This window comes from Rhinolophus hipposideros (assembly GCF_964194185.1).
Source record: "Rhinolophus hipposideros genome assembly, chromosome: 19".
Taxonomy (NCBI): domain Eukaryota; kingdom Metazoa; phylum Chordata; class Mammalia; order Chiroptera; family Rhinolophidae; genus Rhinolophus; species Rhinolophus hipposideros.
Window position 1 is genome coordinate 50,176,004 of NC_138065.1, and position 26,882 is coordinate 50,202,885.

At 35.6% G+C, this 26,882-nt stretch overlaps 1 protein-coding gene across 2 annotated transcripts in view; it reads left to right on the plus strand.

The window, feature by feature from the left end:
* Nucleotides 1-26,882, plus strand: part of KIFAP3 (kinesin associated protein 3) — a 118,199-nt gene that overhangs the window by 38,526 nt on the left and 52,791 nt on the right. For both annotated transcript variants that reach the window (XM_081027024.1, XM_081027025.1), the window contains 6 exons: nt 12,456-12,556; nt 19,338-19,446; nt 20,684-20,796; nt 21,181-21,346; nt 21,913-22,038; nt 25,944-26,042. In XM_081027024.1, coding sequence (XP_080883150.1) covers nt 12,456-12,556; nt 19,338-19,446; nt 20,684-20,796; nt 21,181-21,346; nt 21,913-22,038; nt 25,944-26,042 — 714 coding nt within the window. The remainder of the gene's footprint in view (nt 1-12,455; nt 12,557-19,337; nt 19,447-20,683; nt 20,797-21,180; nt 21,347-21,912; nt 22,039-25,943; nt 26,043-26,882) is intronic.

A 26,882-nucleotide genomic window follows, 5' to 3' on the forward strand; every position in this document is an offset into this window, starting at 1 on the left:
TATAGAAGTTGCAGTACGGAAGCATTATAGAGAATATAGACTTTAAAGGGATAGAAAATCATTCATCTAGAGCAAAGACTTTGAAACATCTTTTACCCCAATCTATATAGTAAGATGTATTTTACATTGCAAATGTATGTGTGACATGTGTAGGTGAATGTGTGTATATCCATATGTTTGTATTAATATACATTATATTTTATTTATGATATATAATAATTTTTGTTTAATATATGTAATTTTTAAAATGTTTAAAGAAGTATTTACCATTTCTAAGAGTAATGCACTTTATTTCCCATTTTTTCTTTTTTTTTAATTCTACTTACAACTTGCTCATTGATTTTGTGTTCGATTGATTTTGATGGTGAGTTGAAAACCGCTGACTTAGGGGAAGTGATTAGACTTCTTTCCCTTCAAATCTTCAGAAATATTACTGTCTCTGCTAGACATTTTTTGTGTTGAATAGTTGATAATCTGAACTACTGTAGGTTATTCATTCCCAACTACTTGGAGTGATTATATGAAATTAATTTTTTTTTTGAAATAGAAAAAAACCTGTCAAATATCTAAAGGATTTGGGCTGCATTTTGTTCACTATTGTCATGGAGAAAGAATTAAAGAGCATGTAGTAGAATATGAGTGGTCAGTTTGCCTTTCTCATTAGAAAAAAATTCATTGTTTAATAGATATCACATTGACAGATCGCTGTTTAAATTAAAGAATTACCCATTTTATATATAGAAATTACTTGGTTTTTGAAAGATGCCAGAAATGCAGAAGCACTTTTGCAGGGTTGTACATGTGGCAGAACTTTTCAGAGATGCTGTTTCAACTGGAAATGCTATCAGATTTTAAGCAGGTTTTCTTTATAATTATTTGGGGACCCCATAACTGAAAAATCTTTTTATACTTAATAATAGATTACTTTAACTAGAGTACAATGAATCATGAATCTTTCAGGTTCTAATAAAGCTGTGCTATATGAACATTTAATCCCCTTCTCCTGTATCCTGAGATATTTAACTAGTATATTGCGACCCCTGCTGTTGTGAGAATTGCTGAATAACTGGGGGGAAAATAATATATATGCGTATACATATATACACATATATGTATATATATGTATTTTATATGCATATATATGTATACGTATATAAATAAATAAAATTGAGTAAAGTTTTGTGATTTGAATAATTGTTAACGGTATAGGAGAAAATGCATTCTAGTTCAGTTCTTTTGCGATGTGAGGTTCTGAGAGAACTGTAATTCAATATTACCAAAAATTATTTTAATATCGTTTATCATATAAAGCATTTCATTTTAGGAATTTTGAATTTAACTTTTTTCTTTGACATCAGGGACACATAAAGAGGAATAAGAAATTTTAGAAACTTTTGTTATTTAAATTTTTCTTCCTCCACTTGTCTTGAAATTGATGGGTTTGAATAGTTTTTAACTTTAATGCCATAGAGCATGGCATTATCTTTCAGAAATGTTTTAAAATTTTTATTTGAGTCCATGGAAAATCTTGTATCTAAATATCCCTTTGTTTCTCTTTTCTTAAATACCACCAAAATTACCCATTTCTTATTTCACTTTTTTATTTCATTTTCCCAAGATTTCATAAGGATCCTAAACATATCTCTGCCTAGTTCAGTATCAGTTATAAATCTTTTTAGTTTGTTTCATCCCTGTACTTGACACTTTTCTTATGCCGGATAACTTTATGTCATCATCTGGGACTCCTATCATAGCCAGGGCTTTCAGCAAACGTGATTACATGCAAATTGAATTGGACCTAGAAAGCTTGGCTTTACTTATCCAATTGTTAGACAGTTTGTTCAGGTTTCTGTGATACCAAGTTAACTTTTTAAAAGTGTTTAAAGATTTTTTTTGGCTCATCTAAGAATCAGCTCGTTAAAAATATATATATACCCTTGTCGTAAGTCCTTAAGCCGTTTGACCTCGCTGTGTCTCAAGAGTGCTTCCTTATGTCAGAATATCCTGGGCTGCTAGATGGCAAGGAAATTCCTTGTCATAGTGTATTCTTCAGTTCCCTGGAGAATGCACTGGTAGTGTTTCAAAAGTAACACGAAAAACTAAATGTTCTTAGCTTTCTGTCTGCTGAACCAAGCAAATAATGTATTTGCAGCTCTCAGTTGCTTTGGCTGGATGCTTCCTAAGCTGAGTATTGTTTGATGTGCTTGGGGATGATTAGCACAGAAACGAGCATAAATAATACACAGTGGAAACAGATTCTTTAAAGAGCCTAGTTCATCATGACATTGGTTTGTGCATAGAGCTTAAATATCACATGACAGTATCACAGAGTGCATACTTACTGATTTTATTAAAAACTATTTTAATAAACAGATTTCACAGGTGAACTGTTTTAGACAATTTTCAGTTTATTTACACTGTTTTTTTTGCTCTGTGAATGATATTAATATATATTCAAATTGAGTAATTTTTAAGTTTTTATGTCAGCTTTCAGTTTTTAACTTGATTTTCAAATTTAAACTCGAAGGAACTGGCCTTATAAACTAATACAGGTCTCAGCCGACATTTGTGAATTTTTGCATTTGTTTAAATAAAAATAGAATAGGCACAGCCAACCTAATAGTTGGGCAGATTAGGTAGCTACCATGAATTACAGGCAATCACCATTTTTCACAATTTCTCTGCCGTTTTGTAACTCTTCCTTGTTTATTAGGAGGTTGTAGGAATTCAGTGGTTAGAGCATCAGTTTTCAAACTTTTGGTCTCAGGACCCCATTCATACTCTGAAAAATTATTGAGGACCCCCAAAGAGCTGTGGTTTACGGGGGGGTTATATCTATGAATATTTATTGTACTCAAAATTAAAACAGACAATTTTTAAATATTTATTTATTTTAAAATAACAAACCTGCTACATGTTGATATAAATATTTTCATGAAAAGTAATTTTTTTCCCAAAATGAAACTTAAAAGAATGGCATAGTTTTACATTTTACAAATCTCTTTAAAGTCAGGCCTAATAGACAACAGCTGGCTCTCATATCTCACTCAACAATCTGTGTGATATCATATATCATGTACGTCATGTATATCATGTCATGTAGCCTCTTCAGAAAGAATGAGAGTTCAAAAAAGGAAAATCATTTAATAGTTGTGGTAAAAATAGTGTGACTTTGTGGATCCCCTTTAGGGGTCCTCAGAGCACACTTTGAAAACCAGCGAATTAGAGCATTCCTTTAAAGCTTGTAATTTCCATTAAATGAAAACACTCCTGGTAGTAATAATTCACTCAGAGTCTCAAATTAGCTGCTGAAATCCAGATAGAAGACATATTTTATTTTGCCAAAATATATTTATATTTTTTATAATACCTACTTTAAAAAAATTATTCAATTTATTGGGGGTGACATTAGTTAATAAAATTATATAGATTTCAAGTGTACAATTCCGTACTATATCATCTGTCTATTGCATTGTGTGCTCACCACCCAGAGTCAAATCTCCTTTTGTCACCATATCTTTGACCCCTTTTATCCTTTTCTACTCCACTACCCCCCTTTCCCTCTGGTAACCACTATATTGTTGTCTGTGTCTGAGTTTTGGTTTGTTTGTCGTCTTCTTTGTTTGCTTGTTGCTTTCAGTTTTATATCCCACCAAAATATATTTTCTTAATCTTATATTTGGATTTCTAGGTATGACCCAAACACTCCCATGCCCCTAGGATAACCTTAATTTCACTTAGACATTTAGTTATATTTCTTGCCTTGCTTTTTGGACATTTGAGTCTTCAACCACTCACATCTTAGAATCATTTTTCACCAGTTTCTTTGGTGCTTTGTGAAGGGGGTGGGCAGTGTATGACGTGGTGTAGGGTTGTGGAGACGGAAGACCCAAAGCAGAGAGGGACAGCATGCATGCAATATATTCTAGATAACTGACCAATCCTGGGCTTTTAATGCTGCCCAGCAATCATACTACATTTTCTTTGGTCATTCCCCCACTCTCCTAGGGGAGAGTTTCATTTCTCTCCCTTCTCATAAATACAGCCTCTTCCTCATTCTCAGATCATTACCTGTTTTGCTTCCCATTGCACGGAGAATGTAGAAACTGTCAGGAGAGGTTTGTCATGAGTTCCTATGGCCACACGTACTTTGCTCGTCTCCTATTTTTGTGGACGAACTTGCTCTTGCCCTTACCAGAGGCCAGGACTCCCTCCTCATGCCATTCCCTGTCACCTCCTCAAGTTTCCTGCTCCAGCCGTTCTCTCTGCCCCAATCATTGATTTTCTTTCTCTCCCATAGAAAATTCCCGTCGAAATACAAATATGCTATTATTTCTTCTATCTCATGTAGTAAAAATTATTCACTCTCACTTCACTCTCTCTTACATTTCAGCTATTATCCCATTTCCTTTCTTCAAAAGAGTTGTCTTCATTTCCTGTCTCCATTTCTCTCCTTTTCACGTACATTCATATCCCTTCCTGTCTGCTGTCTGCTCTCCCTCACCCTCTCCCTGTCTCCTGTCCCCTCTCTCTCAATTCCCTTCCTCACTCTTCTATACTTTCTTTAATCCTTTCCAATCAGGCTTTCACACCTCACCCTCTAACCCCTTCACACACACACACACACACACACACACACACACACACACACCCATCACACGACTCTGGTCAGGGTCCAGTGACCTCCTTCTGCAGGGCTAAACCCAGCATTTATCTCACCCAATCTATGAACAGCACTGGGTGCAGCTCTTACTTTTTTCGTTGTTTTTTTAGGACTCTGTGTTTTCCTCCTAAGTACCCAGCCCTCCCTGGTCTCCCCATTCTGCTTCTACCTCATGTTCCCTGTGTCTAAATTAGGCTACGCACCCCCCCCCCACCCCCAGCCGCAGTCCTTAGACTTCTTCTCTATCTGTACTTACTCCTTTGGGGACTTCATCCATTCCATTCAAGTATTCTGCCTTTTCTGATATAAATAAAAAGATAGATCATTTTAGCCTCTTCTCTGATTTTCTTATTCCAAACATTACCACTTGGATGCCTTATAAATATCTGAGATTTAACACATTCACAATAAGTTCCTGACGCCGTGCCTTGTCACCCCACCTCTATTTGCAAAGCCTTTTCCATCTCCATAAATGGCAACTTCCTCTTTCAAGTTAAGGCACCAAAGCTGGGGAGGTTTTATCCTGGATTCTTCTCTTTCCCTTCTGCCCTGTCTACATCAATCTTTCAGGCCAGTCAGCTCTATCTTCAAAATACAGCGGCTGTCACCCTGGTCCCAACCACCATCATCTACTGAAAGTGTGGCCCGCAGCCTAGTGCACATTCATCACGAGCTGTTACTAGTCTCTGGTGAGGAAATCCAGAAAGTGAGAATAAGCATTTAGACACTCACAGCAGGTTGATCAAATGTGATTTATCTACTGAATATCATAGAAGTTTTGAACTTCTGTTTTCAGTATCTTTTGTTTAATTTTATTTTTATTATACTTCACAAAAGTGTTGGTCTTTGACACACTGGGAAGAAAAATAAAAACGTGGCCCTCTGCACTACAGGTAGTTTGAGGAGCGCTATTGCAATAGATGAAATGACAGATTTGGATTAGCATTCTGTTCTTCTGAAGTATTCAAAAGTCCACATAATGGTGAAGCCAGCGTCACAAGTGACCCTGCCTCGTGATATTTTCCCAGTTCATATATGAGCAGAGATGAGAATGTTTCTAAAAAATTGAGGAATTAGTAGTGTTACTTAGAGATATTGCTGAGCTTTCCAATATTTATAATGCATGTAATAGCTAAAGGTCAAGCTCATACTCAATAAATATTCATCCATTGCTTAACTTGCGTTAGGTCCTTCAACGTATAATTTATGAATCTGTGTGCAAGATACCTAAAAATGTTAACTAGCTCAGACATCTTTCTTAAAGGTGCCCTTCAAGCACCAGAGCACTGGTCAGCGATACTAGTAGAAATGTTTGAGCCATAGTTCAAATCTTGATTCACATCCCTATCTGTGTCAATTCTGAGTCTTCTAAAGTTGTGGAGTGTGAGTTCATGCTAATTTGCATGGCTGGTTTGTGCTTAGACTAATTTTATTTCTTGTGGCAGGAAAATTAGGATTTCTAGATTCAACAGCACATTGTCATGCCCGTTTCACAGTTTTCACCTGAATCATTTGAAAAAGGATCCAGATTTTCGTCAGAGTAACGTTAGTCCATGTTCTCTTTACTGGAAGACCAATTAGAGTTTCTAAGGTTTTCTAAATTCCTATTAAGTGTCGCTATATTCCGTGACGAGACCCAGAGGAAGAATGGCACCTGATTTGTCTTGATGTAGATTACATTAGGTAATCTGGGTGTCAGGGCATTTTCCAAGGCCGTAGAAAGATTTTATCAGCATGTAGGGAGTCAGACCAGGTCAAGAGTTAAGTGATAAATGTTCGATTTCTTCCGGTTGAGACAAGTCTGCTTTCTCTTATTGTTATTGATCGCCCGAGCAGATAATGTTGGACTCTAAACTTTGATCATGTAAAAATTAAGGGTATTTTCTATGGCCATTCTGTCATATGTTCTTAAAAGAAAATTGAAACAGTTAAGTTCTGAACACGTTTGAAATTCCCCCATAATGTTAAGTTTACTTTTTTCATTATATGTTAATATGACTGGATTTTTAATTTATCAAAAGCACCATAAAATGAAGAAATAAAGCTTGTCTTTATTTTGTGAAGAAAGCACTGTTTTGTAAATGGCCTTTTCTGAACTTGTTTATTAAAAACTGTTTGGAAACAGAATAATGTTTTCCAATTAGGAGGTGTTTTCCATTTTTTTAAAAAAAACAAACCTAGGTTGCCTTTATGATAGTTTCTTTAAGAAACTTAAGGTAGATTTTTTTCTTTAATAACTTCATTTGGCCTGTTTATTACAAAACTGTTATGGAATTTCACACATCTGTTTCAGAACGCAACTCCTCAGACTACTGCACTGTTTCTCAATTTTAATAGGCCTCATTATCCTATAAATAAACCTACATTTTCTTACCTGATCAAGTGAGCAAACAATAGGGGTTAGATGTGGCAAACAGTTTAACAAAAAGCACATGTCTAGCCGTCAGGGTGAGGTAGAGTCATATCAAGATGGCTTGAAGTTATTAATGGCAGTAAAATTTATGCTTCCTCCTGTTTTCCCAATTAAATCAAGAAGCCTTTTTTCTTAAGACTCTTCTATCACCAGCTGGTTCCAATACTCTGTGTGTGAATATTGCCTGGGGTGTCTCCATTTCTGGATGGTAAAAGCTGACCGAAGCACGCTGAGTCGATGATGTGGACCTGTGAGCTAGAAAGCACTCATTGTTCAGGGCTTTGTTTTGGTCCTTAGCATTTGTACCACAAGTGTGCATGGTTTGGAGGGTGTATTATGAAGAGGTTGTTGTGGTATGCCCTGGATGTAATAAAAGAATACTACAGACGAGGTAATAACGGAAAACATGGTGAAAATATTTGAAAAATAAGCTACATGGCAGAATGTACAGTTGTCCGTACCACAAAAAGAATGAAAATGCATCAAAAGTATTGGCCTTGACAGAACTTATTTAGTACTGCTAATGTGACAGAGCTATTGAGCTTTAATGGTAGCTTTACCATTTCATGTTCTTATAGTTTTCAAATTAAATACTTGGATACAAAAATCCCTTATCCACGAAACATTGTATCACAAAATTACTGTTACCCTTGTATTCAAACTGATCATTGTAACCTATAAATTGTATTTCCCCCTCTCAGTTCATGGTTAAAAATGCTTGGTTTTTATCTATTCATCTCAAATCTTTACCAGCTTTGACTGTGAACAAATCTGTTATAAAACGGAAGACTATCCAATATACTTGCATTCTTAAAAACTGGTCTCTCCAAATTGAAATTTTAACTAAAGCTATCTAATCAGACTGGGTATATGTATCTGTACTATGTGCTGTGATAATTTAAACATAAAATATATGGAAACATGTACCAAAGATGTTCTAATATACCTTCAATATATTTTTAGTGTATTTTCATATAGTCAATGTGTATGTCCAGTAATTGTTGCAACTGTCTTTTCAGTGGTGTTTTTGCCTGGGGCGTTTTCACTGTATTGATAGAGCTTTAAGGGCTCTGACTCTGTAGGAAACTTAAAGACACTGATTTTTGGACTATAGTGTATTCACATAGGCTTTCCAGGGGCACTATATCACCTTAATTCTACTCTGTTCTAACACAGGGTAGAATTCTAGTCCCACTTTTCTTATCTTTTCACGGGGCCTTTGGGACTTCAAAGGGAGTTTTCTGCTTTGAACGAAGACATGGCGTGTAGAAGGGAATGAGAATCTAGCCAATGATGTGGCCCATAACTTGTGTTCTCACTCTGTTTTTACAAAGTGTGGGGCTGAGTCTACTGCAGAAGCGGAAATTTGGCTTTGAGTTCTGGTGTTCAGAACTCATATTTCTGCTTGACTGAACTGTGAATGGAAAATCCCAAGTGTCTTACAAAATCAGTGGCTAAATGGTGTTTTTACTAATCACTTCAGAGATGAAAAAACTGAAGACATTTTAAAATTCAAACCCCATCAGCGTGCGTTTGCCTTTTAATTGGCAGAAAATCGATCTTGAGAGCAGCCCAGAGAGCTGATTTTTTTCCTCCTTCAGCTGCTCCAGCTGAACTACAGCTGCAAATTTCTTTAAAAAGAAAAAAAAAAAACCCTTGAATGTATTTTATAAGGGCAATAATTCCCACAAAATCAGTTACTAGAGTTAATGACCAGTTTGTTAAGGCATTAACTGCCCTCAGCTGGGAATGACCAATTTTGGGAGAATGGCTGCACAACTGCTAAGATAATTCAGTAACACTTTCAAATAATGATCCAGCTAATTAACGGTGAATTCCTGTGGAAATCCTATCGAAGTACTTGTGACCTCTGCATTTAATAGCCAGTGAGTTCATCATGATTCATGTTTATTACCATAAATACCAAAAGAATCATAATGACTGGGCCATTTTTTTCCACCCTGGCCTTATTACTTCAACAGATTTGACTAATCCACCTCTAGTCATTAAGCCCTAGTTCTCAAAATACCCAGTCTTTTCACTGCCCTCAAAATTCACAGGGCCACTGGTACTGTGCCAGCAACCTGACTCTTGCCGGCCTGTTTTTACTTGGGATGCCTTTAGGGAATAATTGATGTCTATAAGTCTTAAAGGAGCCCTTTTGAAATGCCGGCCATTTGTAGGACGTGGAGAAATCGTAGCTGGTTAGCTGGAGTTTGTGGTTCTTAGTCATGAATTCTTACGAGAAAATCATACCCGCCAGCCCCCCAAATTCATTTAGGACATACAACATGGTTGGGTTTGGTGTTTTGGGTTTTTTTTTGGTTTTTGTTTTTGTTTTGACGTTTATGTTTCAAGAACTAAGATATCCTTTCTTTCAATGAATGAAGACTATTAGCTTATAATAAAGGATAAGCTCTCATTTTACTTGGAGCATTTAATCTCTCTTAATGGCTGTTTATTGCTACATGATCTGCAAATTAGCCTTTAAGTAATAATAAAAGTTGGCTGCCAGAGTGCCTCTACTTTCTGTGTGCAGCTGTGTTTGAAGAGATGCATTCAGGTTATTTCCAGACAGCTTCTCACTCCAGGTATTCACTTCGTCCTAAAATACTTGGTCTTTCAATGTAGCTGTCTGATATCTGCTAGGTGTCATACAGTGATAGGCTGTATTCTTATCAAGTAATTAACCATTTATATAATCAGTGAGTCAGTGAATCAATGAATAAGATACTTACAGCTTATACGCTATCATTCATCTATTCCAGTCCTTTAGAGGAGAAAGGAAATAATAGGTGATATGTAACAAGATATGAATTAGAATCATCAAGGTGACATCTGGGTAACAAGACCATTTATAAAATAGTTACATAAGAAAGGAGTTAAATTCACTTTATAGGTATTTGTAAATCAATTTGATTGACTTCTAGGGAACCTTTCTGCAGACAAAATCTAGAAGACACATCAACAATGTGGGTGATACAGACCTGTGAGCCCAAAATCGTAGTCCCTTTGACAGTGTCATCACCGCCTTTCACATGTTCCTCAAGAAAAATATACAATCTCTGGTGTACTGCTGTCACATTCCAGGTTCTTCTGTTCGGTTGTGCTCAGAATGGCGGGGTGGGGGCACAGCTCTAGGTCTTCTTTGCCTCGCACTTGCTGCTTAAAGATACATGAAGTAATGTGGCTAATTGAGGTTTGTCCTCCGTGTTCTCAGACTTTTCTCTCTGTGTCCTTTCGTCTTGACAGCCAATCACCTCCACTACCATTCCCCACACTAGGAGTGAAAGCAAGTTCTATTCCACCCAAGGAAGCATGAAAGAAGGAAGAGAGGCACAGTGTGTTTGTGGTGGTAGAACGCATACTGATGACGATAATCGATACTCGGATTGTTTTCTTTTCTCGAGATTTATTTGCACCAAGGAATTTATAATCCTATGAGAATGACAGAACGATGAAGGGTTCTTATCAGAGTGAAGCCTTGTAGGTGATTCTCCTAAACGCATACTCTGGGAATAGCAGAGCTTTGTAGGGAAGGGGCTGCCTAGGCCACAGGCTCAGACTATCTGTACCTCTAACCCCTGACTAGCTCACCTCCGAGAAATCGTGGCCGCCTCCCAAGCCTACTTCGCCTCTAACAGTGGTCTAATCTTGAGGATAGAAAAACATAGACAGCGTATGTATTCGGGTGCATGACAGTACCGTTCCATTGGTAAAAGAGAAACGTGGTATCGCCAACATACGAATGATAACAAAAGGTCACATACGAAAGGTAGCAACCTTCTGGGTGAGGCGCAGCAGTTTTCCCAGTATCACACGTGAAGAATTCATGAAGCACAGAGTTGCTGCAGTGCTCACAATGCCCTGGAACCCGGAAGCGGCAGCGACACACCTTGATGGACCTATCACCGCGACGCTGGGCCTGTTTCAGCGTCTAGCGCCTTGTTTTTCTCATAAAATTAAACACTGCTGGAGAGTAGTTCTTGTCCAATTTAGTGAGAGGGATTTTTTTTTTAATGTAGCACTACTTTTTTCCCAGCTTTATTGAGGTCTAACTGATATCATCTTATGTAAGTTCGAAGTACACAATACAGTGGTTTGATGGCTGTATGTGTCACAAAGTGGTCACCACAGTAGGTTTAGATAACACATCCATCACCTCACATTGTCACAATTTCTGTGTGTGCGGTGAGAACTTTTAGGATCTGCTTTCTTAGTAACTTTCTAAGATACAGTTCAGTATCGTTAACTATTGTCACCATGCTGTTTAAATATTAAAAATAGAATCAGATGTTTATTAAGAAACTTTCATGTGCTATACTATGCCTTGTGAGAATACCAGTTTATGCCCTCTAAGAATTTCTAACCACCTTAAAATATACCTAATATGTGGGAAAAAATCCAGTGAGAATATAAAACAGTATTTTAAAACAACTCTTAAGTATTTTAGTAATTTTTTGCTAGGTGGACACAAAAATGAAGGTGCTGAATTTATCCTCCCTGATAAAATATGTTTCAGATCTTCTTGATATATTACTTATTAACTGAATTTACTTACGTGCTTGACTCTTTTAAAAACTCAGAATATCTCCAAGAATTTCTCATAACCCAGAATTTTTGAAAAGGATATGGTTTTTTGGATAAAACTTTTTAGCTAAACAATTTTTCTAGCTCTAGTTTTGTAACTGACTTTGAAATCATAAATAGTTCCTAAAAATACGGTCTATCTGAAAGGTAAAATGATTACATGATATATTACAGTTCCATTTTATATTTCAAATCTATGATATATTATTCACTTTTCTTTTTTCAGTTCCAAGGTATATAAAACTAGAATTACTTTACCTCAGAAATTCTGAGACAATCCTTAGTCTATAGTCTAAGTGTATGTAAGTTTATAGCCTTTACCATTTTATAGTCATGTACTTTTTATTTTTATAAATAGTATTCTACTTCTTTTATCGTTTTGATTATTTTTCCAGTGTCTGATTCATAGGAATTAAACACACTTTTTGTTTACTGTGTCTTATACATCATCGCTTTCAATGAACGTGAACTCTGTTAATCGCATATTTTGATAAAACAGGGTGGGGAGGCCAGTTGTATAGTGGGCTACTGAAAATGATTAATTCTTAGGTTTGAGGTTCATTATTTTTTCCAAAAAAATACCTGTGAAATACACATTATCTCTTGGAAATTAGTCATATTTCACAGATAGTGAAATATGCAATTGAAATAGGGAATTTGAAATATTTTTCAGATTAGGGTTTGTTTAATTCCATAGTTTAAAAGTTTTAATGCATTAATTTGTGTGTTATACCCAAAACATTAATCTCCTAAATATCAATCACCATATCCATGATTTCTTATTCCCAGGCAATGAAAACTACAAACAAATAGCAATGTGTGTTCTTTACCACATAAGCATGGATGACCGCTTTAAATCAATGTTTGCATACACTGACTGTATACCCCAGGTAAGTGGTTTACGTGCTTTTAAAAAGACCATTCAGAAAATAGAGAGTTTTCATTTTTTGTCTTGATTAGCCAGATAACTGTTTCCTTAAAATTTTTCCTCTTAAAATAACATAAATTTGTTAATAGAAAATCTGTTATAATATACATTTTTTATAAGTACAGAACAGTATAAGATGAAAATAACTTTGTTATCCCAAACCCAGAGACATTCATTTAACATTTTGGTATACTTCTTTCTGCATACTTAAAGAATAAAATATTGTCATTATATACTATATGTATTTATATATTATTTTATTTGCTTAATAGATCCTAAGTATTTCCCCATGTCATTGAACATTCTTCAAAAATTATTTCTAATAGTGGTATAATATTCTGTTGCATAAGTGTACCACAATTTAAATATTGTTAAATTGTATGTTTAGTGTTTTCCAGTGAATCACATAAAAACAAATGTAAGTAAACGTATGTAAGCAAATGAAATAATGTGGAATAAATATCATAGTACATAAATGCTCATCCACATCTCTGATTTTTACTTTAGTTTAAATTCCTAAAAGTAGAGTTACTAAGGCAAAAGTATGAACACATATATTTGACACATTGTGGCCAAATTACCGTCTAAGAAGACATAAGTTTATTTTTCCAACTAGCATTTCATTTTTAACAACATTGGATATTATTATTTCTCTAAAATTGGAGCGTCTGTTTCTTTTTATTTGCATTTCTATGAATATTGGTGAAGTTCAACATTTTTTTATATGTTTATTATCCATATTATGTTATAAATTATTCATTCATGTCCCTTGCCAATTTTTTACATTGGCATGTTAATATTTTCATGATTAATAAAAGCTATATAAAATAACTATTTTAACTGTCATATTACAAACATTTCCCAACTTTGTCATTTGCTCTTTAATTCTGTTTATGGTTGATGGGTTTAAGTGCTTTACGTTTTCTGATGGGAAAGTGCTTCATCAAAATTCTTTTATTTTTATAGCTCTGTTCCCAACAAAGATGTTTGCTATGACTCAGTTGCTTAATATATTTCATATGTTATGTCTACTTGTCTTGAAGGACTTTAGTAATTTCTTTTTACATGGACTATAAGGGTAGAAATTCTGTACATATACGATTTTACTTTTAGGGAATTTACATTCATAGAATAACTATTGTGCCATTAATCTTTATTAAACTGAGCTCTGGTAATTTGATTATCTGATGATTGAAACATTGGTTGGGCTGATTTTTAATATTATTTTCTATAAAATGATTTTCTAAAATAGATAAAGCAAAATTGCCAGATGTATAATATACAATAAAAATAGCACACAGTTAAAAACACATTAGAAGAACATGAATAATAAGTCATACTTCTTAAAATAGTTCTTAAGACTTCTAAAAGGCAATTCCTTGTTAGCCTAATGTAAGTTATTAAATGTATATTACTTAGAAAGTAACTAATATGTAGCAAAAAATAGACCATGATTTCTCGTTTTATTAATTCTTATTGAACGTCCTTCTATTCATCCCAAATCTGTAAGACAGTTCTCAAATTGAATTTCCTATTCCAGAATTTTAACACTACATATAATTAAAAAACTGATAAACTCTCAAGGATAATTTTTTAGCCTTTTATGTCAGGGGATAAACTAATTATGCTTGTTTATAGGAAATAGACATCATTCAAAGGAATATACAGCATGTTTTATCTAACAAGGCAAGGCTTCTTATAGAGATAACGCACGTCAGACTGTAGCCAATGCGAAGTGTAATCAAACTCTTTGTCAAACAAGTTTTCAATAAAAGAGTAGCCATGTCAAAAGGAGATTACGGGTGATTTACTGCAGTCTCACTCCATATGTTCCAAGGGTTTCTGCTTTGCAGTTTCAAAGGGTGTTCCTTTTTTCAATCCCATTTAGTGTCAGAACTTCATTGACTACAGGATATGAATTGGAAAGCAGCCAAAAAAGAATATTCTTGCCTAGATTGACCATTTTTATCCAGATTAGATTTTTAAAAGAATAATGTTAAATAAAAGATGTAAATGTAAGCTAAAAAGGGATTGAAAATTTGTTTTGTTGAATCTTGAATTTGGAATTAGCCTTCTTTTTTTAGAATACATATTCTCAAACATAAAATACAAAACTTTGTTTTAAATTAAGAAACAGAAATAAGAGCTTGTTTAGGTTACTTTTGAGACATGATTATTATGTATTACAGTTGAAAACTGTGTGTGTGGAAAATTCTCCCATACCTTGTTTAGAACAATATTCATGCATGCTTTCTTGCCAGATAATTTTCTAACACCAAATATTTCTACAATGGAGTTTTCAGAACTTTTATGATCTGGTTTCATGAACAGAATCTTCTAAAACTCATTCGGTGGTCAACTTTTTTATTTTCTTTTTAAAAGTTCAACCCTTGTAGGAATAGGTGAGGTTATATTATCAAATTATGTCATAAACATCCTGAAGCTTTTTAGAATGAGGCCAAATTTTGAGAAACCAAATGATACTGTAGAATATATTTGTTCCTAAAGTGCTATCCAGCCTATAGCTTGTACTTTAAATGGGGCTCAATTTTGACATATTTAGGGAAAAGTTGACATGGTTTGATTGCCACCCAGTTCCAAGTTCATTGTAAAATAAAAGAATCATGGAAAGCAGATCTGCAATTCAATTGAAATTTCCATGCTTCCTTCAGGAATTAAAAAGATATACTCCTTTCTGAGGTATTGGCTATTTGAAATACTGTTTATGACACTAGTAAAGCTTTAAGTTCCTTTGTGACAACTGATTAACCTACTTATTAAATAAAGCTGTATCTGAGTTACAGAGTATTTTTACAGTTAATGTAATATGCTCTTCACTTTGAAATTATGCACATTAGTGTTTGTTTAGTAAAGATTGTCAAGTATAGTAAATGAATTTTTCAAATGAGAAGCCTAAAATAACATTGAAAGTGGGAAAGCAATTGTTCAGTGGTCATTTATATTCATGTCCATGATCAAAAAGAATATGGAGTATGGTCATATTCTTTAATTACATTAGGTATGTACGTAAAGGCACTTTTATAAACTGTAAAACACTATACCATAGTAAAGTACTATTAGTAAAATATCAAATCTTTTTCTCATTATTTTGGACCCATTCATAATCCAATTTAAATACTGCCTTCCTTACGTGTTTTATAGCTTTAACCTAAGATTGGATTAGCGTTCACTTTCGAAAATTATTTAACATTCAGAGTAGGTGATTATATATTCAACGTGCCTTGTAATCTCTCCCAATATTATGGTGCTTTTCTTCTTTTGTACTTGATTGCCTCTAATTATCCAATATATTCTCATTTTTTCCCTATTATATCACTATTCTGCAAAATTTGGGGGCCAGGCAAGTCTTTCTTTATATATGATCTTAATGGTCTCAGTGGGTGAATTGTTTCAGGTAAGCATACTTGGGGATAACCAGGAGTTAATAGTTGTATTCTAATAATAGTTAAAAGTACACATTAACAGTTCATTGTTATTTAGACCTCTAAGATGCATGTTTTGTTTAAATAGGTGCAAATGCCATCCAGATGCTTATAAAAGTATTTATTGGTAATGGAATGGCCAATCAAAGTACATGTTTAGGTAATGATGTCATGGTGTTATTCAATATTTTACCCTGGAAGAGTGTGCAAGAATCTTCATAGTAATCCACATGTTTTCCACCGCCGTTGTCCTATTTGGCCCCTCTTTGATCTCCGTGCTTCTTTTTAGCTGAATGCTGGTAAACGTCCTTTCTGACAGCCCCCTTTGCTCCTGCCTGCCATTATCTGCTGAAGTTCAGAAACCAGAGCATCACTTCAAACAGCGGAGCTAGGGAGTAGCCAGTCAGAAGAGATTCCTGAGGCATGCAGAGTTCTGCCATAATCATTCAAAGATGTTTGGGCAGTGGGGTGGGGGTGGGAGAGGTGTGTGTGAATACGGAGAGCGGTGGGGGTTGGCCTCTGGTCACTGGTAAATAAGTGAAGGCAGGTGCCAGAGAGTCTAGACACAGTGATTTCAGTCGTGGGTCTTTGGCATCTGATACTCAATATGGGACTTGTCTGATTGAACAGTATTGCCTCTTCAGTGCACAAGCTAAGCCCTTTTAGTGCCTTCCTGTTAAATTAGTAAAAGATGACAATGGACACAGTTAAAGCAGAACAAATCTAGTTTTAATATTTCCTAGTTGTCAGCAATTACACTTACTTTTGAAGTGGCATGGGCAGCAATCAAATTAAAGACATCATGCTGCACGTAAAGTTTGAACTAAACTATTATTTTTAAATGTGAATACTTTAATTAAAATTGAAGTGTTTCTCTTTCTTATTACGAAAAAACTAATTCTATATCATGATACATTTAATTCACATTTAGTCCTAATTTCTCTTGATTTGGGGTCGGGGGGTGGGGGTTGGATAAGATTTCAAACCATGCATTATTATTATTTTTTTTTAATTTCGCTCCTGATTACTTCACTACAGGATTTAAGATGGAAATTACAAAAACAAAACAACAAGCCAAAATCCCTTCTTGACAAATCACCTGTAACCCCATTTTTAAGGGTAATTTTTATACCATGGGTTAATGTCAAGTAAATAGCAACAAATATTTTGCCTTCTTAAAACTTTGCTTTAATGTGACATATTTTTGTTATTTCAAAAAAGCTTCCTGAATCAGTAAAAGTTTGGATGAAATTTATAGTACATTTTTAATGAATATGAAAAACATACTAATTACATTAATTAGGATTGTTGCCTACAGTTTTATTAATTTGTAATTTAATTTTAATTGGCAGTTAATTTATAGATAGGTAGCAAAATCTGTTAAATGTATACCCCATAAATTTAGATTATTTTTTTGCCATAGAATTTTAAAATTCTGCAACATTATCAAAGTGTTAATGACCCAAAGATTTCATTGGCAGCAACATTTGTGGTCAAAGAGATGCCCACTGGGAAAAGGCATGATATGTGCCAACCATTCACCTGCTTTAATGTTTTGTAGTTTCAGCATATAGTGAAATATGTATGTGTGTGTATATATATATATATATATATATATATATATATATATATATATTTGTATTAAATTATACCTAAGTATTTTTTTTTGGAGAAATTGTAAGTGGATTTGTGTTTTTAATTTTGGTTTCTAGTTGTCCATTGCTAGCACATATTTCTATATGACTGATTTTTGTGTATTGACCATGTATCCTTTTTGAGACTTAAAAGTTGTCTAGAACTAATATGGAGAACAACCAAAACAAGATTTAACAGAACAGGATCTAACCAATAGTTGTTATTCACTTACTAATATAAGGCACTGTGCTGGATTTACAAAGGCATGTTGATCTAAAAAGGTATTGCCCTGAGATGAAACATAAGAAATTTTTAGGTTATAAATTGACTTCTGTATGTTGTTAGCAATTTGACTTAGAGAAACGTATCTTTACATAATATACACTAAGTTAATTTGCTAATTTACCAGTAATATAAGACTAGCTTCCGAAAACTATAGCATAAAGTTTGTTCATTTCTCCTTTATTATAGCAACCGATTCTTATCATGAAAAATCTAGGTTACTGCTAAATGGCGTATGTCGCCTACGTTTTCCTTTTTCCTCTTCTGTCTGTTGCTTTTCTAATCTTCCATCCCTTTTTCTTAACCTTAAATAGAATTCTTTTCTCATTTTATACCCGTGCCCAAATAATTGGATCCAGCCTACAGCTTCAGTTATCAACCCTATATGACAATTCCAAAAACTATGTATACCTCAAGTCCAAGCATTTCTTCTAAACTCAGGCTTACATTTATAACTTGTACTGAATATCTGTACTAGACTATCAAATAGGCAACTTAAACTCAACATATCTAAAGCCAAAATCACTATCTCCGCTTTAAAGTTTTTTCCTCCTCTAGTTTCTCTTTTTTTGGTAAATGTTGGAACCACCATCCACGTTGGTGCAGAAACCTGGGTGTCATCTTTGACCCTTCCCTCCCTTAACCACAACATCTAGTCAGTTATTACTAAATCTCATTAGGATTCTCTTTCCTAGGTATATCTCTGTCCGTCCTTTTACCTCTGCCCCCTCTACCCTTCCAGTAGACCATCGTCTTACCTGGATGTTTCCTCTAGCCTTCCAGATGGTTTTCCCACATCTTTCTTCATCTGTTTCAGCCAATTTTCTACACTGGCCAGATCTTTTTGAAACACGGATCTTATCCTAACACTTTCCTTACTTAGAAGCTTTTAATGGCTTCCAATTATGCTTAAGATGAAGCCCAAAATCCTTAACATATACTTCGAGACCCTGCATAATCTGGCTTTTACCTTCTTATCTCAACACTATTTCCCCCACTACAAGCATGCTTGCCTTCTTTCAGTGCTTCTGCAGAATAATGTTCTCTCCAGTCTTGTCAGTTTTGACCAAGGTATTTTCTTTGCTCAGAATGCCCTACTTCCACACAATATTTTAAATTCCTTAAATGCATGCATTTATTTATTTCTTGTATTCGCCACTTAGTTTATATTTACTGCTGAACACCTAGTAGTTCATTAACCATTTATTCATTTAGTTATTCAGTAGTGAAAGCGTACCACTGTGTTTTGGAAATGTAATTGTATTGTATTATTTCCAACCAACATACAATTAAAGATTACACACCATGATAAAATACTGCTTCAGTTTTTTTGTGTGTGTCTTTTGGAGTAAAATGTGCCCAATGCCCTATGTTTCTTGCTAGTTAATGAAGATGCTCTTTGAATGTTCGGATGAACGAATCGACTTGGAACTCATTTCTTTCTGCATTAATCTTGCTGCTAACAAAAGGAATGTGCAGCTTATCTGTGAAGGTTAGTACCTTTGAGCTTCTGAGATAACCTCTATCATATGGCAATTGGCATACGATGGAAAATAGGTAATCAGGAATTAAGAATTATAGTAGCTACATAAATCTTATTTTTAAATAGTTTTTAAATTTGTAGCTATAATTCTTAAAGGTCAAGTGGAACATTCTTATATCATGGGTAGAAACACCCATAATATTGTATAAACCAAGATCAGTTACCCTTAATTGAAATTTGATTTTTAAAACTATTTTCTAGATGAAACAAAACTTGTTATTAATGCAAAGCTATCTGTTACAATGTAAAATGACAAAATACAAATATATTATTTGTTTCTACAACACTTCATAAAATGGCTTGTCATGCATTATGATATTTCAGTCTGCCCCATAGTTTTTTTCTTATTTAAAAAGGATACATGTTTGTTACAAAAAGTGCAAATGAGCAAATAGGAAAAAATTAAATCTTTACTCTCACTATCCAGAGATAATTATAAGTAAAATTTTGGTGCAATGCTAATACATTATTCTAATTAAAATAGAGTTCTCTCTATATATGGTGACACTTTTTTAAAGTTAATAATACAATGAATATCATTCCTTGTGATTAAATACTTTCATAAAATATAATTGCCAGTAGCTGAAAAATAATCCATTAATGGATTTTCCATAGTTTAATCTGCTATTTTGGATATTTAGTTTGTTGCCACTTCTTTTCTATTATAAACAATGCTGCAGTGATTTTCCTTTCTCTGAATCTTTCCACATTTCCATTTTTATATTCTTAGGATAAATTCTTAGAGGTACAGTTTTCTGGGTCAAGGAGTACTTACATTTTTTAAATTTGTGGTACACATTCCATACAAAGGAGCACATACTATGTGATCATATTTTTGTGAAATTCTAGAGTAGGCAGACTAATCTGTTGAATAAGAAGAAGAAGAAAGAAAAGAGGAAGAGGAGAAGAAGAAAAGAAAAGTGATTGTATTTTGGGAATTGGATTGACTGGGGGCAGGAAGCGAGACCACAGGGAAATCCGCAGCGAATGGAAATACTCTGTGTCATAATGTGGGTGTGAATTACACATGGGCGTATGCTTATCAGTACGAATCCATTGTACACTTAAGATTTATGCATTTCACTGTATGGAAATTGGGTGTTTTTGCAAACTGTACACAAAAAAAGTCATGGAACGGAAGTGAACCTTAATTGTATTGGGGGGATTTTCGGTTTTTCTGTATCAGGAAATGGGCTGAAGATGCTCATGAAGAGAGCTCTGAAGTTCAAGGACCCTTTGCTGATGAAAATGATTCGGAACATTTCCCAGCATGACGGACCAACTAAAAATTTATTTATTGTAAGTATAGTTTGGGGCCTGCTGTCTACTCAAACAGCCTGAGAACTGAAGCTTTAAAGTGCTACATTGAAGTGTAGCTCTCGTCAAATATTAACTCTTGACTCAAGTTGGCTCTCCGTTATCCACTTCTGTGTAAGTTTAGCTCCTAGAAGGTTCCGCCTAGATTTTAATATTGTTTTTGTTTTCTGATCCCTACCCCAACCCTTCTGCCCTCATTCCAGTTTTCTTGCCTTAAACCCATTAACCGTAGGCTCCCTTCGTAATTCGGCTCAAGATTATTACAACACAAGAAATATGTTTGATACTTATTCTTTTTCCTATGAGTTAAGGTGACTTCTGCAGAAATCATATTTTAAATTTATATTAAAATTCTATTTTATTCAGGATTATGTTGGGGATCTCGCAGCCCAGATCTCTAATGATGAAGAGGAAGAATTTGTGATTGAATGTTTGGGAACTCTTGCAAATTTGACCATTCCAGACTTAGACTGGGAATTGGTCCTTAAGGAATACAAGTTGGTTCCGTACCTCAAGGACAAACTAAAACCAGGTCTGTGCCGAGAGTTCCACTTCTGTCTAATCATCAGTTGTTTCTTTGTGATATGAATCAGGCTGCTAGAGAAGTATTTTGTGACCATTATTATACTAGTAACACATTTTCTCCTGCACCTCTAGTTCTAGCTCTAGTTTCTTTCTCCCGCAAAGGTGGTCACGAGGTCCCCTCTTATATGCATGGACTTTTTTTCCTAGTATGTTTTCTTAATGTTAGTTTCCCTTCCCTATCCTGCCTTCTTTCTTCTTTTTTTCACTCCTGCCTTTTTAAAATTACCAAATGCCATCCCCCTCTGCACATGCATATACATGCACACACAAAGTTCTTTGGGGCATTCAAGTGAGTCTTCTGTTTTCTGTGTTTAAGTTGTTCTTGAGTCGTATTTTCAGAGACTAACATCTACTTCTCTACTGCCCTTCCCCACCACCACGAACTGTCATCAGTGAACATGGAAATTTGGGAAAAGACAAATATATAGCCATGTTAAGGATTCACAAGGACTGCTTGATAGCTCTCAGTATCTTTCCTGTGCGTGAACACAGTGTGTGGTTTGCCTTCACCAGGTGCTGCAGAAGATGACCTTGTTTTGGAGGTGGTCATCATGATTGGAACTGTGTCCATGGATGACTCTTGTGCTGCACTGCTGGCCAAGTCGGGGATCATCCCTGCACTCATTGAACTGCTGAATGGTAAAGCATCACTTACCTCAGTTTACTTTTATGCTACTATGTTAACGGGTTTTGAGTTTAAAATTTTAAATGTCAAATAGAGTCTGGAATCATGGAAGGTTATTTATCTTGTTACATGAATCATAGCACTTAGATTATACAGTTAGAAAAGTGAATCACATATCGCTCTCACTGGGATTAGATCGAGCGATATCAAAGAGCTTTAGTTTGCAAAGCTGAGAATGTCGCTACAAAGCGATTCAGGACCAGTTTTACAGGTACTGCCTTCCTCTCATCAGCCTCAAACAACTCATATTCTGTCATTTCTTCTTCCTGTCGAGCTTTCTGTTGGTTGAATTGAAACTCCCATCTTGTACCAACCCTTTTTAAAATGGCTTGATTTCTAATCAGGAAAGTTCCTTTGGAAACTAATTCTCAACATCATATTCCCTCCTAGGTCCAGACATAATATTGTCCTCTAAATCTTCTGCCATGAAGAAGGTGTTCTCTGTGCTGTCTGTCACATGTGGCTCTTCAGTACCTGGAATGTGGCTGTTGGGACTGTGTTGTTCATTTAATCACATTTGAATCAGCCGCAGTGGCTTATGGCTCCATACTGGACAGCAGAGGCCTCAGTAGAGTCTTTCCCTTACCTTTTTATTACTCTTAAGGGGCCAGGGTTCACTGTTCTTCACACTGTATGCAGAATGTATCTGCATCTAATGTTATTCTACTAGGACCAAGCTTTGTAGGACCTTGTATTCGTCTGCTCAGGCTGCCGTTAACAAAATTCCATAGACTGGGTGGCGTACACAACAGTTGTTTTCTCACAGTGCTGGAGGCTGGGAGTCCAAGATCAGGGTGCCTGCCGATTGGTTCCTGGTAAGGTCTTTCTTCCTGGCTTGCAGACAGCCACCTTCTCAGTGTGTCCTCATACCCTCACGTGGCAGGAGGAGACGGGGCAGGGAGGGAGACAGCACTTGCGAGTGCTCTGGTATCTCTTCTCAGGAGGACCAGAAATCCATCCTTATGACCTCATTTAACCTTAATGACTTCCTCATAGCCTGTCTCCAAGTGCAGTCACATTCAGGGTTGGGGTGCCAACATACGGATTGTGAAGGAATACAATTCAGCCCACAGTAGACATTCCACATTGAAAGGAGCTCAGAGGATAGAAGTGAATTATACTAATACGAGGAGCCTGAGAAGGTACCCTAATCTCAGTCTTTCCCATGCAGGGTATAAGAGATACGCATTTTCTGGTATTTTTCATAGACTTTTTTGAAGTGGAACATAAAGAAAAGCACAAATTGTAAGTATGGATAGCCCAGTGAGTTTCCAAAGTGAGCACACCCATGTTCTCACTCACACATGGAAATAAAATATTTTCAGCACGTAAAAGCCCTCCTTCTGCCCTCTCCAGTCATTATTAACTTTCCCAAGCGGTTTCTGTCCTTTCTTTTATCACCCTAGATTGATTTTGCTTGGTTTCGAACTTTGTATCGATAGACTCTGGTTTCCTTTTGCCCTACGTTATAAACGCCAGATTCATCTGTGTTGGGTACAGGGTGTGTTTCTTCTCATTGCTGTGTAAATACACCACTATTTATCCTTTCTACTACTCATGCATAACAGGGTGGGTGGTGGTGGTGTTTTAAGGGAGAAGCAGTAGTAGTAGTCCGAATAATGCCCTTACGAACATTCTTAAACTTTTGGGAATGTATTTCCTCGTTTCTGTTGAGCACATACCTAAGGAGTACAGTTGTTGGGTGATGGGGTATGCATATATTTGGCTTTAGTAAACAATACCAATCTTTATTCCGGAGCAGTCCCACCGATTCCCAGCCTCCCAGCGATGTTCTAAACTGCAGTGCTCTCCATCACCAGCACATCTGGGCACTGCCGGCCTCTGGTAGCCTTTGCAATGGTATCTCTCTGTGGCTTTAGTGTGCTTTTCCCTCCTGAGGAGCGAAATTGCGTACCTGCTTGTGTTCTTTGGCCCCTTAGGAATGGCCAATAAAGTGAAGTGCCTATTTCAGTCCTTTGCCTATTATTCTCTTTGGAGAATTTTTTAGTTTGATTTGTAAATTCTTTGAGATAATGCATTTTAATAGGTCATCTAGGTATAATGCCTCCATATTTGAAGTATTCCTATATCTACCACAGTGGCCACTTGAACAACGCGGGTTTGAACTGTGTGCGTGGATTTGTTCTAGTAAATACGTGTCCTAGTTTTGATCCACGGTTGGGAGTCTGTGGACTGACTGTGTTGCTCCAAGCCATTTGATGATGCATCTACAGGGAGTTCTAGAACCAACCCCCGTGGGCACCGAGGGGCAACTTAAGTTTCTGGGGGGTCAAAAGTCAGACGCGGATTTTCCACTGCACAGAGGTCAGCACCCCTAACCTTTCCACCTCCCCGCATAGTTCAAGGGTCAGCTCTATATACTTACCTTGGTACTTCCTTCTCACAGCCAGGAGTTTTCAGGTCAGATATAATTAAGAGAAACTAGGGGAGGTGAAAGAGAAGACAGTATTGTTGGCAGAGTGACGTTGAAGATTTTGTGGTGAGCTAGAGGAAGTTGGAACAAAATGGCCTGTGTCTTCAAATCGCTGTCCCAGCCTGATTGTGACTGAGAAAGCGCAGATGTGTAAGAGCAGGCTGGCAGGGCAACTCAGTGCTATGCTGGGTGTTGATGTTCTCTCCCCAGGCAGAGGCTGTTTCCCATTCTTTTTAGGAAATGCATGGATTTTCAAGACTGAAACGCTTTGGGTTAAGTGAGGGAGCACTGAATATCAAGAGAGTACTTAAGAGAATTTTAGCCCATGTCATCTGGGCCAGCGGTGCTTTGGCAAGTTAGTGAGGAAATCGTTTGGAACAGATTGGACTTTGAAGGGCCCACAATTTATTTATTCCACACAACTGGTTGGATGCTCTGTTGACCTGTAAATCTGTGTCTGACAGGTATCATTGAACTGTTGCCAAGAGTTGATAGCAAACTATTAGTAAATCAAATTTCATAACCAGGACCTAAAAATTAGATTTCTGTAAGTATTTGCTTTTGCCATTACATATTAATCAGTGGACATCACCTATTCTGTTGTAGTACGCTTGTTATGATATGAAACGTTTATTGGTTAGCCTATGTGAATACATAGTATTGTTTTTTACTATTATAATTAATTAGATTGAAACTAAAATACCATTTATTTCACGCCAATAGGTAAAGTTTACTTCTGTTAACATTATTCAACAAAGAAAAATACTTATTTCTACCCAAAAACTTAGACTTTAGAAGGTGTGATCTTGTTTAAGAATTGTTTTTCTCAATGTAAATGCCACATTATAAAGACAAAATAGAACCAGATTTATTTCACAAATTAGAATTGTTTAAAGAATTCTTATGATGGACACACACAAAAAAAGTTGTGGTAAGTGTTGCCATTTCACAAGACATTAAAATGGCAATTTCTTTATACCCGGTCGCAAAATATAGTGAAAACTGTAAAGAAGCACTGTTATTATTCTCTTAAACCCGTCTTGTCCCTCATTTCTTCCTAAGTACAATTCAATCTTGTCGGATAACCAATCTCCAGATAGGATATAATTTCTCTTTTTCAGAATCTTATTTTTTTATCTTTGTATTCCAAAGTAATTTAACCTATTTAGTTTAATAACTACAACCAAATTTACATAAACTTCTGAAAATACATTAAGAAATTTCCTCATTGTCATTATCATATAATTAAGGAAAAAACACCAAAGACATAAATGATATCTTCCACCCATATGATTTAAACTAATTATCCTTTACCTATCTCCTTGTCACTTTTAGTTTTTTTCATTCTGTTATTCCCCTCAATGTTTTTCAGTTTTGTATATAAACATAGTATTTTTTTATTTGAAGTTTTCTGTTTCCTTTCAGCCCAACAAGAAGATGATGAATTTGTGTGCCAGATAATTTATGTCTTCTATCAGATGGTTTTCCACCAAGCCACGAGAGATGTCATAATCAAGGAAACACGTATCCTTTCAATGTTTACAACAGATAAGGACATTAAACATATTCAGAAAATATGCATTTTTAAGTATTTTTTTCTTGCAAATGTTCAAATGTAGAAAATGTCAAGCTTTGCAGTAAATTTAGAGGGCAAGCTATTCTTCCTGGAGGCTGTTGACCCCAAATCAGTATACAGGAAGAACATATCGGGAACAATTTTACTAACTTGCCAGGCTGTAATTCCTAAGAAACCAAACAAACATACAGAACTTCCTTCTCCAGCATAACTTAATTATTAGAAGTTCCTAGCTTTAGTCCTCTTTTAATCTTACTTAGTCTGCATGGGAAAGCACATCTATTTTCATGACTTCAGCTACCAACTCTATGCTAAGCATTTAATATTTTCAGAACCTCTCTCTTGAGTTCCAGGCATTTGTTGCTAACTGCCACCTGAGTCCTCCACTTACCTAAAAGGGCATACGATGGTGTAGCCTAAGGAGCCTCATAATCCCTTAACTCTAAAAGGTAATTCTTACCACTTACTAGCTACAGGACTCTGGATAAATTACTTAACTCCTTGAGCATACAGTCTTGCATTTATAAAATGGCCATAATATTGATATTATGAAACTAGAAAGACCTCCTACCTTATGGGATTGCTATAAGTACTAATGGATTTGAAGTGCTGTAACAATTCCCAACACAGAGATACTCAGTAAGTGGTAGTTTATCATTATTGCATCTAAAAGGGTTCTCTGTATTGCCAACATCTCCCCAAGAGTCTACCTTCTGTATTCATAGAGAATAATGGCAGTATCATCTACCCATTCCCATAGCTGAAAACTTTGTGTCTGCTATCTCTTA